The sequence below is a fragment of the Hakea prostrata genome, chromosome 6 (assembly GCF_041222555.1).
Source record: "Hakea prostrata isolate BN-2017 chromosome 6, UWA_Hpros_2, whole genome shotgun sequence".
Classification (NCBI taxonomy): Eukaryota; Viridiplantae; Streptophyta; class Magnoliopsida; order Proteales; family Proteaceae; genus Hakea; species Hakea prostrata.
In genome coordinates, this window is record NC_142605.1 from 39,980,838 (window position 1) to 39,995,001 (window position 14,164).

At 36.3% G+C, this 14,164-nt stretch overlaps 1 protein-coding gene across 1 annotated transcript; it reads right to left on the reverse strand.

Annotated features, from left to right (window-relative positions):
* Positions 1-1,515: 1,515 nt before the first annotated feature.
* On the reverse strand, positions 1,516-6,341 carry LOC149014090 (auxin response factor 9-like). The gene is made up of 14 exons (XM_089159905.1): positions 5,761-6,341; positions 5,519-5,634; positions 5,334-5,429; positions 5,200-5,256; positions 4,951-5,103; positions 4,777-4,861; positions 4,513-4,603; positions 4,242-4,406; positions 4,039-4,152; positions 3,865-3,937; positions 3,619-3,775; positions 2,906-3,534; positions 2,580-2,767; positions 1,516-2,470 (listed from the first exon to the last, which is right to left on the reverse strand). The coding sequence occupies exons 1-14, from the start codon at positions 5,834-5,836 to the stop codon at positions 2,320-2,322; spliced, it is 2,151 nt and encodes a 716-aa protein (XP_089016031.1). The 5' UTR covers positions 5,837-6,341; the 3' UTR covers positions 1,516-2,319.
* Between the last annotated feature and the right edge of the window lie 7,823 nt (positions 6,342-14,164).

Genomic DNA, 14,164 nt, shown 5'->3' on the forward strand with positions numbered 1-14,164 from the left:
CCTAGAATATTCCAAACAAAAGTTCGGATCCTGAATTTGTTAGGTAGAGTTGCTCTGCTTCTCTCACACTTTTTCCCCCACAAAATAAGAGTAAATCCACATTTGAATGTTGATAAAATGATTCTGAGATAAAAACCTCTAGGGTCCGGTTCACATCTTCTACAATTCTCATCTCTCTGCATGACAATTAATTATTCAAGAGTAAGAATTAGAATCCAATTATAAATTGAATCTAATGCTATCCCTAAATTTAAGTTTCAAGAAGAAAAAAAAGAGAGAGAAATTTATTAGATTCAGTTTGTAATTGGGTTATAATTTTGACCCTTGGATAATTAACTACCACATGAGATTGACATTACTAGTGAGAATTGCAGAGGATGTGAATCTCTATGGGCATTGGGCTCTACTTTTATTATGTGGTTGAAAAATGTGAGAATACATAAATCAAATAGAGGATACTAACTCAATATATCAATGATATCAACCATTAAAAACAAACATGCACCCTAACTCCACAAATGAATTATTTGTACATAAAATAGGTTATTAGGGCATGCATTTGACCAATTATTAACAAGTGTTTAGCAACGTTCTTAAAAAAATGTTTTTGGCGTTCTTCTGTTAATTGGGAACGAAAGAACGAGTTAGAGATGCTTGTTAAAACAATTTGTCCTTCTATCTTTAAGAACGGACCGATCAAAAAAATGGTATGAATAACACCTTTTGCAGAACATGAAACTATCAAAGAGATATTTTTACCAAAGAACATAAACAAAAGTGATAAAATTGGTTTCGATTGAAAATTTAGAACGAGTTTATCAAACACTAACTTATTCTAATAGTGTTCTAAAACATTTTCAGAACAGATTTATAAAACACACATTTTCAAGCAAAGAAAGGTTTTTTAGCACAAAAACATTAAAAAGTGATTTTGTATGAGAACTAGGCTCGTAAAACAGAAATTTTACCAAACGCATACCAATTAATCCTGACCAGGATCAATTCACTCAACTTCTCAGGCTTTCTAGAGCTGGTCCAATTCAAACCAGCACTCCTTATAATTTGGTCCAAACAATTCCAACTTCTTGGTAGCCCTATCAATTTCGGCTAGAATGAATCCCAAATAACGGGTCTAGACGATGGATCTGAGTTCAATTTTGTAAACATTCTCTGCTGCTTTTATTTTGAGATTGATTTCAACTTCTTGCGTATCTGAGGATTTGTTATTCGAAGTAAGTTCATTGATTTCTTGGGTTCACTGTGCACTTTTCTAGTTCAGAATTCCTTCATTGATTCTATCCCCAAATTGCCAAGAAAAACTCCATCTTGACACAGTAATGTGTAATCTCAGGGGCATTCATTCCCATCTTTATCCTTAACAAAAATATTTGATCTCAACCACCTTTCTAATATTCCAGATAAAAAATAATAAAAATAAAAAAAAAAAAAAAAAAAAAGGTCTGAGGAGCATCTCTGACCATTTTTCCTAATTAACAAAGACACTCTACTCTACCCAAAAAAATAAAAAGGAGAAAAAGATGCTGCTCTTATGCAACAGAATATGTACAGAAAGACTAAGTAAACATATCATATATTACATCACGATGCACTGAACATCAAAAACTCAGAAAGAAAGTTGGTTATGAGAACATTCAGAAGAAGGGGCTTCATTTATATAATATAGTACCCTCTTTAACATCAAGGTTTCATCCACCCACAGTGACAATCAATGAAACAGTGGTAATGAGACAATGTATAACTGAACTTGGGTTCCACTGTGAATTAAGTTCCTATCCTATGATATCAAATCAAAGTAATAATGTCCATTCCCGTCCAATAATCAATGGGAGAATCTAAATTCCATACTCAATATTTACACCACAAGGAACCAACAGTTTGTGATCGAGCCATAGAAGATCATGAGCCCCTCAAGATAGGCCATTTCTTGCAGCAGAGTGAGGGGAAAAGAAAGAAAAAAAGAGGGAAAAAAAAGCCTGTGCAAATTGCACTCAAAACCCAAAAACAGCACAGAGGATGTTTGTTAAAGCATTGACTGTTCAGAGCACAGCAAAAACATATAATAAGATTATATATATTTACAAGATCAAACACATCCCCTCTATCCACCCAAGAAACCTACCATACTCATAGGCAACAAAACCTAACCCCTTTGCAAGATGGTTCCCGTTCTGAATACTTAGCAAGCTCCTAAAAACTGAGTTGCTACAGTGAAGCACCCACTTTCCTTTTTAGTGTGACCGCAGGTAGGACTAACAAAATAGCAATTAAAAAAAAAAAAAAAAAGAGTTAACCAATCTCTCATGTTTCAATTTTCAACGACTCTGAATCAATGGATACAACTGCCCTATCACCCTCTGAAGTTGGTGCCTGACCCCTGCTTCCTGGACCCATCTTCTTTACTTGTTGGGCTGAGCAGATAAGGATTTTCCTAACCATCTTGACGAACTCCCTATGAAATAACACAAATGCAGTAACTCAAGTTCAATACATAGATTATGAACAACCAATCAACATCTTAAACTATAAATTCTACTGGATTAATCGTTTAGGTTACTTACTGCCAAGGATCATCGCCGAGAAGCATTGTGTCCCCTTCATCATCGGTGAACACAAGTTGCCATTTATCTCTGTCGCGAAGCTCTCCTTCAATATCAAACATATCTTCCAGTTCAGATATAAGTTGATCATAACCTTCCAATGCAGCCAAGTCAACTGCCCGACCAACAGCAATCCCTTTCATTTGAACCTTCACAACCACAAATCCACTTTCTATGAATGACACTACTATGCTTCCTAACTAAAAATCTATACCCCGCAACCTGTTTCCAAATAAAATCAGGGTGCATTGTGCATCTTCATTAACAAACAACAGGTTCTGACATACCTTGATACGACTCCTGGTGGAAGAACTACAGTAACTCTGCTTGCTTTGACTCTCCTTTGGGGACACCTGTAGCAAACATTGTTTCTGTTCCTTCGAGGCCTTTGAGAGATCTGATTTTTGTTCTGAATCAGCTCCTGAACCAGCTGGTGGCGTAGATCCATCAATGGTTGCACTGGATACACTCATGGGACATGATGGTGCCTTCTCTATAGAACCCAGCATATCTGGTAAATTTACCAGATCGATCCCAAATAACCGGCAACCACTTGCAATCTCAGGTTTCTTCCCTCTGTCTACAGGATCAAGCATCAAACTGTTGCTTAGCTTTGATGTGTCCATGGTAGACAAACCTGGAAGAACCGAACATGAAACACCAGCTTTTCGATCTGCTGACTCCTGAAACAGATTCAGGGAGACATCTACTTGTGCAGATTGCATCCAGCCCCCATCCCTCCAAGTCTTGGAGCTACAGCTATTGCCAAGGCTGCCCTTACATTCTTGCTGCTTTGTATGCCACAAAACCTGGTTTTCATTGCTTTGGGCTTCAAGATTGCCCATCTGCGTTAGGTCATGGGACTGAGTTGATCCAGGATACCAGTATACTGAGCCCGCAGAATTAGTGACAGTTTCTACATTCCAGAACAAGGATGCTTAGAACACATCCAACACAGTGAAGGTAGAAAATAAAGACAACAGATCAAAGCATATCTCACCAAGGACAGGGGGGTCTATTGGGGGTCGTGGCCTTTTATTCTTTACTGCAATTGATTGAGTCAGGTTTGAAGGAACAGAAGCAACAAAAGGCTCAATCTCCCAAGAAGAAACCCTGTCTGGTCTATGGATAGGAGATGCAGGTTCATCCCATTGAACCTGGAAAGACACAACAGTTATAAGAACGCAAGTTTTTTAACAAAAAAAGAATTCCAAACAACATTGTATGCACTAAAATAAATTCCAACCTTCAATGATCTCCATTTAGAGTCTTTCCACTGGGAAGATACATCTCCAACCCCTACAATTGTACCTGTAAACCTGATAAACAAGAACAAGTGGAAACTTAGGTAACAATGAAGAAGAAGAACTAACACAAAGAATTCAATACCAAGAAATGTTTCACCAGAAAAATACAATACCTTCTTTCTGGGGAATCTTCACCCTCAAATCGCATTTTGAATCTCATACCAACCGAAAACCCATTTTTAGCAGCCTCTAAATATTTGTTCAAGCCTATAATGAACTGACTTGTCCTAATGGAAACAATGAAACAAAACAGTAAGCAGAATATCCTACCAATACTTAATACAGAAAAACCAATTCATAGAGAAACATTTCAAACCTTGGCTTATAATAAACAACAAAGAGGGTTTGGGTGGCTACAGCATGAGATGCAGTGGCGAGAACTCCAACATGCATGCTTTGGCTTGATATCACAGACGATGGCATGGTACTTTGTTGACGAGCAAGACGCCTAACTCCAACACGTAATTCTCCATTCTCCCCCCTACATGATCAGTCTCAACTATAAAAATACTACAAAGTTTCCACTTAAATCCTGAAAATCAGAAAGCTGAGATAAGAGAGCATGTCAAAGCTCTTAGCTCAAATACCTTAGGAAAACAAAAGCATCCCCTGCAACCAATCTTTTAGAAGTGACAAACGTACTCCATCCAGTTGTAAGCAAATGCCTTCGGGGTTGACCTGATACAGTCAATTTGAAAGGGGTAGCACTCTTCAGTCATTACCACCATTTTTAATACCAATTGGAACCGAACATTTGGCATTGATAGTTGGATAAACAACTAGGAGATAAATAACTCCAACCCGATTGTAATTGCCCACAAAAGAAAATAGAAAAATGTAACTGCAGGTACCTCTGAAGATGTGCTTAAATCGCCACTCATAACCATGAAGATCTCTAGCAGCCAATTCCTGTGTTGGAGTTGGCTGGTTCATGTCCTTCAAGAAGAGAAAAACAACAGCGAAGTAAGAAAATCACTAAAGGAAGCGAAATAAATAGAAATAAACAAAAACAGAATGGGAAATACCAATGGAGGGAGGCATTCGTTAGCATGTTTCCGAAGAACAGAGAAGCCGCCATGAGTACTAGTGTCCGACGCAGTTAAAATTTTACAAAAGGAGTGCACACTTGGCCTCCGAGGTTCAGGAGCGTCTGGGTCAGAACTGAGGGGTTCACTCTGCTGTAGAAATGAAAATCAAAAAACTTGCATCAAATTTTTTCTACTTGCAACTTGACAATTGAAAGGGTTGAAATTGTGAGAGTAAGTGAGTCTCACATCCGATTCTGGTTGGAGAGTGATCTGGGCGTACACCTCGTCGGTGTCATGTTCAGCCTGGAAATAGTAGAAATCAACAAAAATAGAAAACAACCAAAACTAGAAAGAGAGGCAAAGTTTACAAAGAGGAATACCCGCAAATCAATGTTTATAACACGACAAAGGATCTTGGAAGGAAGATTAAACATAGGAATTTGCTGATTCAATTCTTGGTTTGTCGATGCTTCTAACTGCACAATTCCAAACGTCAGAGGACGAATAAGAGTCGATTCATGTAACGGGAAACACTAATGGAGCCCAAATTACAAAGAACACTCACTTGTTCCATGTGACCCTGAGGAAAATAGAAAACCCTCTGGCCCAACCGAGGAACATCGACAAGAGGACCTGCACAAGCCCTCCATAGTTCTGCGTAGAGTTCGTCACCTAAACGGCCTGCCAAAAGCCAGGAGAAAATTCAAAAACCCTAAGTCTACTCCAGAAACAACAGCATTACAACAAAAAAACTCCGAAAGAAAACCCAAAATTCCATTAAGAAGAAGAAATAAACGGCTATTTCACCTGTTTCCGGTCGTTCACCGGAGAAATTAGTCTGCGAAGCAGCAGAAGCTCCAAAATTCTCCGGAAACCCCGCCATGGAAAAGAACTTTCAGCTCCCAAAATTCGCGAAAAACAGAACTCAAATCAACGAAAGCTTCAACCACTGACTTCCGCACACTCCTCTACCCCATTCTTAAACTGAATATATAGGAATCCAAAAGGAGTTACGTTTTCTCCGAATTGAATGAATCCTTCCCCTCACCTTTCCAGTCCAGAACAGTTAACACTAAATGATCCAAACTGATAAGCAAAACGGCCAATCTGCAACCCCAAACACTAGTCACCACTCTCTGCTTCGGTTACGAACATCTATTCATCAGTTTCCAGAAAAGCCGCTATAGAAGACGAAAAATCTCCCTTTCTCGCTCTTCTCAGCTTAGATTCAAACAGAAAACCTAGTTGAGCTTTGAAGCTGTTCTTCTTTCTGCAACTACAATCTCTCGCTCTGCTTCGCGCGAGAAAAAATGAAACTCGGAAAACGCCGTTACCGAATCCCGAAAACCGCTTTCCACGCTTCCTATTATACGCCTCCCTTAACGTTACTCGCTCTTCGTCCGTCTTTCTCTGTCTCTTTGTCTGGCGCTCTCCGGTTAACTAGAGTGTTAACCATGGTTAGCTTTTTAGCCATCCCTAGTTTGTCCATATAATTTCCGTCAACTAACGGCGGCGGACGTTTAACTTTGACTCACTTTAGTGGTGGGTGTTACTCTTTTATTTGCTGGTTGCGCCGAATGTTATTGACGGCGCCTTGAGATGGGTTTCGCCGTTACCGTTAGTTTCCTGTCTATTTTCGTTGTCGGCTTTACTACAGGCAACCCCGTTGGCCCATGTAAACCCGGCAGGACCTTAGCTGGTTTTTTTCCTTTTCTCTTCTCTTCTCTTCTCTTCTTTTCACAAAAGTATTCCAGAATCCGGAGATAATTGACCACTGAGAGCGTCAAACACCCGGTTCGGACCGTTTTTGGTTCGGTTCGGTTCGATTCGATTAGACCTCAGTCCTCTTTGGATTCCGGAATCAACAAAGGAAACGTCTCAAAAGCTCATTATTTGTCAGAAGGAAAATCAAATTACATTTATATCCACCAATCCGTCACATCTCATTTCTTACACAGAGGACATTCCTGTCTTTAGAAAGGTCAGTAGGATAACAAATAAAATAAGAGTTTGGCAATTCGTTGGATGGTGGGGGTGTAGAGTCCAGATCAACTCCCCTGTGGGGAAGAGGTATGTACTCCCCTAGCATTTTTTTGCCACATAATAGCAGTAGGGTGCACCTCTCACTATCGACAAAATGAATCAAAGGTGAAACTCTTATAATGAGATTTAGTGGGCCCCAATGCCTCTCCCCTGACATGAAGTTACTTCGGAAAAAATCGAAACCTCTGGCCCGTGAAAATAATGATTTTGACAGTCAGTGTAGGATCTGTAGGAGGTACAAGAGAACATCGATCGAGGATCACGTTCAATAATACCATTCCATGGAGTGAAAATTAGGGCAATTGGGACAACCACCTAACCTCATGATACCATGAGCATCTTGTCCATCTCTTCTCAATTTGGTGTGCCTAATTGCTCTAGGTCGAATTCTTGTTCCTGTGGTGAGTGTCTTGTGCCAGACGATTTTGATTCGGTTTGGTTCAGTTTGGTTGGTTTATTTCTAATTCTGGGTGACAAATCAGTTTCGAAAGCCAAACCAAAGAGGGATATGAACTGATTTTTAACTATCTTTGCTAACACGTCTCTTGTCTTTACATGCATGGATCATAAATGTTTGAGTAAAGAGTAAAGAGTAGTAACATAACTCAAATTGGAGAAACTGAAGAACATGGCATAAACCTAAAACGACTATAGGAGAACATGCCCAAGAAAGGTACACATAACTTAAAAAGATTTGTAACAAATATAAATTTGGATGAGATTCCATTCGTATTTTTCTACCGCACAATAAGAGTGGGATCCCTTGGCTAAGATGGCCCGGTCAGTGCCGAGTTTTACTGGTTTGGCATTTTTCCTCTCCTCACTGGCTGGTGGATTTCTTACCTCCAAGTTGTTCCTCTCGGTAGTTTTTTTATGAATGCAGTTCTACTATCAAAAAAAAAAATAATAATAAATAAGTAGGGTCTAGATTTTAGTATTGGCAAAATGAATTAGATTTGAGACCCTCAATGGGCACCAGACAAGCCTTGTCATTGTTGTATGATAAAGGCTTCTACCTTGACAAACAAAGAATCCATAATCAATTTCATGCATATGATCCATTTAACCAAATTTGTTCAAGTTTTATTTATTTATTTATATTGGATAAATAATTTAAAATTTCATTGAGTTTCTATCCCTACACTTTAACCCTGTTTGGTTATATTGAATCCGGAGATTTCAAATTCCTGGATTCATGAATCAGAGATTTATACTTGTTTGATTGTAAAATATCACTGGATTGATAAAATTCATGGATTTCATTTTTTTATCAAAAAATGTTAATTAAGTCATACTTGGGTATTGGGTGATATCCATAAATATAAAATTGATGAAATTTGCGGATTCACGAGAAGTAACTTGACTGAGCTTACAAACTATAATAGATTTGAGGCTAATCAAACAATTAATTTTTTGAATCATGAATCCATAGATTTGAAATCTCATTTCATTTCAAATCCCTAGATTCATATAACCAAAAAAACCCTAAAGGTTTTTCATGAATGCCAAATTTAATTCCAAATTTTCCAATTTCAAGAACATCTTGATCTATGGTGAAACTACTCTACATCTTCAGGGAAGTTAATAGCATGGTTGACTCAAGATTTGAAAGCTTTATATTGTGCGTGCAGGATAATTCTACCCCCAATCACTCTTGTTTTTCAGAGATTTCTAACTTAGATTCTTTGTGTTTTCCATGTTGCTTTGAATAAATAAGTTGAAATTCCACCCAAGAAGATAATTATAATTAGTGATATAAAAAGCTCAATCCAATAAAAAAACTCAAGTGCCCATTAAAAAAATTCCATACATCTAACAATGGTGAAAAAATTTCTTCATTCCTATTGGAATATAAAAAGCTCAATCCATCAAAACTAATGCCCCAAAAAAAATCTTGCTATATTAGTTTAAAATATAATTTATTTTACGTATTCATACATTTTACAGTTACGAGGAGATAACGTATAAATTTTTATTTAAAATAAACAAAAAAAAAATTCACCATGAAGCTCGAGTGCATTCCTCCATCATATATTTTCTTTATTTCTCAAGATATTCATTGGCGTGACATGTAGAATCCTTTTAGCATCAGTGCTACAAAGAATCGTTGTCTTTACAATAATTTAGAGGAGTTGAATCGAAACTACAAATCGTATATATCACTTTTAGTGAAATAAACTTTATTTTTTGTCCCTGATACAACAGTCATGATACAAACATGTATCATCCATGCCGTAACAAGCCAAGTGACTTCAACATATAGATTTTATACAAATATATAAGAAAAGAAAGTTAGAAAATTCTAAAAGAAACCAAACTTATTTATTTACATCATCAAAAAAATACTCAAGGCATCCATCACCACTTGGTTGGCCTTTAAAGAGCATATTTGTATTCGCGTGTGCATGATTTGTTGGTGTGTATTTGTTCTCGCGTGCATATATATATGTTACACTCTTAAATAATATAGGGGAAAAAAGATAGAAGCTTCTTACTAAATGGATCATATCTATTTGTATATCGCGTTGATAAGGCACGAAATATTCCTTTCACCCTTCTTCCGACACTAGAACTTGCAAGGAACCCTCTTCCCTGAATAAGAAGTGGGTCGGAGGAATAGGTTTTAAAAGAAAAGTAAGGAACCATAGAAGAATAATAGAAACTATAGAAATGTTATCTTTGAAATTTGGATGAATTTTAACCTTCTTTTTCACAATAAGGAACAGAACAATTAAGAAAGGAATTAGAAAAAAGGAAGTTTAAGAAAAGCAAACAGAAGAAATTATTTTTTTAATACTAAAAGCATTGGAATAATCCTTATAAGAACCGAAAGCATTGATATAGTCCATAGAGGGCCTTGATTCCTTCTTAGAAATTCTTTCTTTCAAGTTGAGCAACTCATCCTCCACCCCTTCCATGGGACATTTTTTTTTTGGGAAGATTCCTTCAACCCTACATTTATGATCTAGTGGTCTTAGTTGTGAGTTAATCTTTCCACTTTTAAAAATTATCATTTTATGATTTCAATTAGTTTCATCAAAGAAATAATATAGGGTTCATTTGATCCATCTGATGTAAAGGATTTAATATTTTTGTTGTTTGTCGATTCTACATCATCGATTATTAATATAAATTATGTCAGTGGTATGGATAAGAATCTTTAATTTCGGTGTAAACAACTTTTGAGTCTTGTCTCGATAGAAGACAATGAGTTTGATTCAAGAACAATGAAAAATGAAGTATGTGTGTGTGTGCATATGAGTGTCTGTCCCTACGAGATGCACAATTATCAGGCCTAAACTAAAGGTTACATTCCAAAAAAATACAACCTAATACCTTTGGACCTGTGCTACTCAATATAAAACACAAAAGAATGTGTCATGAACTTCGATTTGTTTGTGTTTTATAGCTCTTGCTGCCACATGAGGGTTAAACACAACTCTCCATCATTCCTTAATACAATATATATTTATAAGGAAGTTCTTTCACCTGCCGTGCAAAAATGTATTTTTTTCACTGTGGGCATCATCAGAGGTGAGATTAGTGTCATCAGTGAATGAAACTTCTAAGAAAGAACATTAATGATGCTAGAAGTGAGTTCTTCTTCTCCGACATTGGTCAAAACTTAATTTAAATGCTTAGAAACAAATTAGTTGAGATTTTTAATTGAATTAACGATGTTTTAGGGTGTCGCTCTCTTGTCCTAGCATCGTGACGTTAGTATCTCTCGTAGGTTTTATTATTTCGTTTCTGTCATCAACTAGTTTCATTTTATAGGGTATCTACCAGGAATCTTGAGAAAATTCTTCCAAGTTCCAAATACTTTGGATTGTTTATTTAACCTTTTCTTCTCATTGGAACATGGTAAAGCTCAAACATGATTAAGAAAATATAGAAAAAAGAAGGGAGAAAGGGATTAGAGGAAAAGTGGAAACAATGAGCCCATGACTTCCTTTTAATCCCCTTTGAGTTGTTAAATATTACAAGGCATGCAACTTCTTGGAAGCTTCAATTTCATAATGTCAAAATCAAATGAGATCAGTTTGGCACTAGTGGTTTTGAAGGCTCAACCCATGTGGAGATCAATTTAATATACCACACAAGCACTTAAGTAAGCCACTTTTGTTGTACCTCAAGGTCTCAACCCTTATTTTGTAGCCACTAATGGATTTAAGTATAGTTTTTCTCTTATATGGATTAAGAAAAATTAAATATGACTAAGGTTAGTTTATTTGATGTGGGTCATTGAGAATGATATATTAAAACAATAATTTAGAGTTGGAATCCACTTTAAAACATGTGAAGACAATCATGGGCAATTGAAACCCTTAACCTTAGAGTGGAGTTTTCTCTCTATATGATATGTATTTCACTTTGCAAAAATACTTAGCAACCATAGTTTATAAACTATAATATATATTAATATACATACATTAGTAGAGGCCAAGTGGGTTTTTGGTCCCCTCTTCTCGAAGGTCATACGAAGTGTAACGTTATTTTGATCTTATCTGAGGCATAGCGTATATCAATGTGAGTCTCCTTATCTCCTAAAATCCAAGAACTACAATCCACAAAACTATTGTTTAGAATGAGAATGATTATTTAAAATCCAAGGTATGTCTTATGCTCTCACATCATCTTGTAATGCAGCTTTTTTCTTTTAAAGAAAATACATTATACGACAGTACATAGCAATTGTGCGAGGCTCAAAAAACTTTTTTCCTGTCCTTAAAGAAAGAAAAGGGGTCTTATATCGTTCTTATTATAGTCATTTGTGAATAGAAATCCATTTGCCACATCAATTAATGTCCTAATAGTGACAACTTTCGATGTAGAGACAATAAGATCAAGGAAGTCCGGTTTGAACTTTTCGTCCATCCACACCTCCCCACCCTTGCCCACTTCATTCCCTTTGCATGTAGGCTCTCAATCTTTGTGACGGGTTTGATGATGATTCAAAAAAATATTAAAAATCATCCATAGAAAACCTATATAATGAGAATAAGAGAAAAAATAATAATAATAATAATGATAAAATGAATCACAAGAAAACATTTCCCTTATATAAATAATATGCTCTCTCTTTGTCTTTCTCTTTCAGGCAATATGGCACAATTCATGCCAAAGGAAGAAAAGGACAACTCCTATGTGGAAGGTAAACAAATTAGCATTTGCCACCTTCATTTGGGCCCTAACCACCAAACACACAATTCTGATTATATAATGCAAAGTGGTTTTTATGGCCCTAACCACCCACCTCTCTCTCCTTCTCTGTGTTGGATTGGGGTTTCAAATGAAGAAGAAAAGAGAATCCAGAAAGGTGGAAAGCAGACAAGATTTCACTGAGATAAGTGTTCTAAGTTTATACTTAGGAATTCATGTACAGAGCAATTGATTGGTGATTTCCAACTGATCAAGCTTCTCAAATCCAGTTCAAATGGTTATCTTAGTCTTATGGGTTGAACTGGATAACACCCATTACACAATCTTTCTTTCTTTCTTTTTTTCAACCCATTTGGAGACATATAGACATATTTTATTATCATCCATTAAGACTAAGCTACATATTAATTGGTGGATTTATGTTTTAGATTCCCCATATAAATGAATAGTGTTGGGATTAAGGGGTGACAAAAATCTCTGTATTAAGATTTAGGATTTCATGATTGAGAAATATAAATGGTGGGGAGGGGGAAGATTACACGCGTGAAAATCTTAAAAAGAATCTCAAAACCATTTCTTTTCATCACTTTGGGGAGGGGTTTAAGGGTTTTAATGCTTAATGCTTATTGGGGAGAAGAAATAAAATGATTAACTAATATGATTAGCAAAGTGTGCTACGCGTCACTAGTTAAAGCTTTCCAATTCATTGGCCTTGTGGGTTTTATATATATTTGATTTGATTAGGCTCTTATACCCCCAAGAACCCCTTTTGGGTTTTGTCATTACATGATAATTTCTTTAGGTACCTTTTGTTACTTTTCTTGAACCAACAAATGAAGGGTTACAACTTACTGCCCTATTAGACTGAAATAAGTCAAAATAGGTTCTATGATGCTTTATTTGTATACCTTTTTCAAAACCCAACCAATAATTTTTAAATGTGTAAGAATAATTTCAACTTTTGCACACTCAAGCTTAATAATAATACGGGATAAAATTATGTTATGCTTAGTGTAATCACGGTTGGTTATATTGAGACAGTAACAAGAAACAAAATTTATCTTCCGTTGTACATATAGTGGGTGGTCTTCTTTGCACTCAGGGAGATGGAATTGTATTATACAAAATAAAAAAATTTATATGACTAGATTACTTATTTTTTGGAGATAAAAGAAACAACATTCGAAAGAGTAAGTAAATATGTCTTTTAAGAAGATTAAAAGTACTATCGTTGTCTTTGAACACCCACCCAATTTCCAGAGGACAAGAGCCTTCTAAGGCTCCTAACCATACCAACATACCATTCTTTTGACTTCCCATTTTGAAATCGTTTTCTCAGAGGTTCCTTAAGATGTCCAAAATGCAAGAAGTAATCCAACAGTCACTTCCTTAATCCTAGTCATGAAACTGGTCAGGTAAATCAACCCAGGGAAAAACTGACTAGATCTTGCTATGCTAAAAGGGAAGTCCATAAACTGAATGGGAGAAATACCAAATCTGAAATCCTGTTGTGCACCATCAAAAAACCTCTACATAATAATGAAATTGTTTCCTCACAACAATTTCATTTCACTTTTGACTTTTCTGGCTCATCACATTGGAAGAGGGGGGGGGGGACTGTGAAGGAGTATGAATGAATTGTCACTTTTTTTTCTTCTTTTTCTGGTCAACAAATGAATTGAAAATTTGACATGCAGGGAAAGTTGGAAAAATGAAGAAAGAAAAAGAACAGAAGGGTAGTAGAAGACAAACTACAAAACTCATTGCAGTGGAGCATGATCAGAATGTTATTTTATCATTCCTGAGCCTGTAAAAGTAGAAATGTTACACTATTACTTCCATTGGTGTTGTCAAACTAGTGACAAACTCAATCAAGTCTCAACCAAAATCCGACGAAGCAGACAGAGAAAAAGCCAATGAAGAAGGATGGGAAGGAGAATAAACAATATGTGAGATGGCCAATGTCATTGTTGCTCACCAAATTGCATTTATTGAAAATATTAGG

Excerpts from the sequence above, each read along its gene's own strand:
- LOC149014090 (XM_089159905.1), bottom strand. The coding sequence starts at position 5,836 with ATGGCGGGGTTTCCGGAGAATTTTGGAGCTTCTGCTGCTTCGCAGACT. Across the intron at positions 3,776-3,864 it reads CTAAATGGAGATCATTGAAG|GTTCAATGGGATGAACCTGC; the intron begins GTTGGAATTTAT and ends GTGTCTTTCCAG. Across the intron at positions 3,535-3,618 it reads AATAGACCCCCCTGTCCTTG|AAACTGTCACTAATTCTGCG; the intron begins GTGAGATATGCT and ends TCTGGAATGTAG.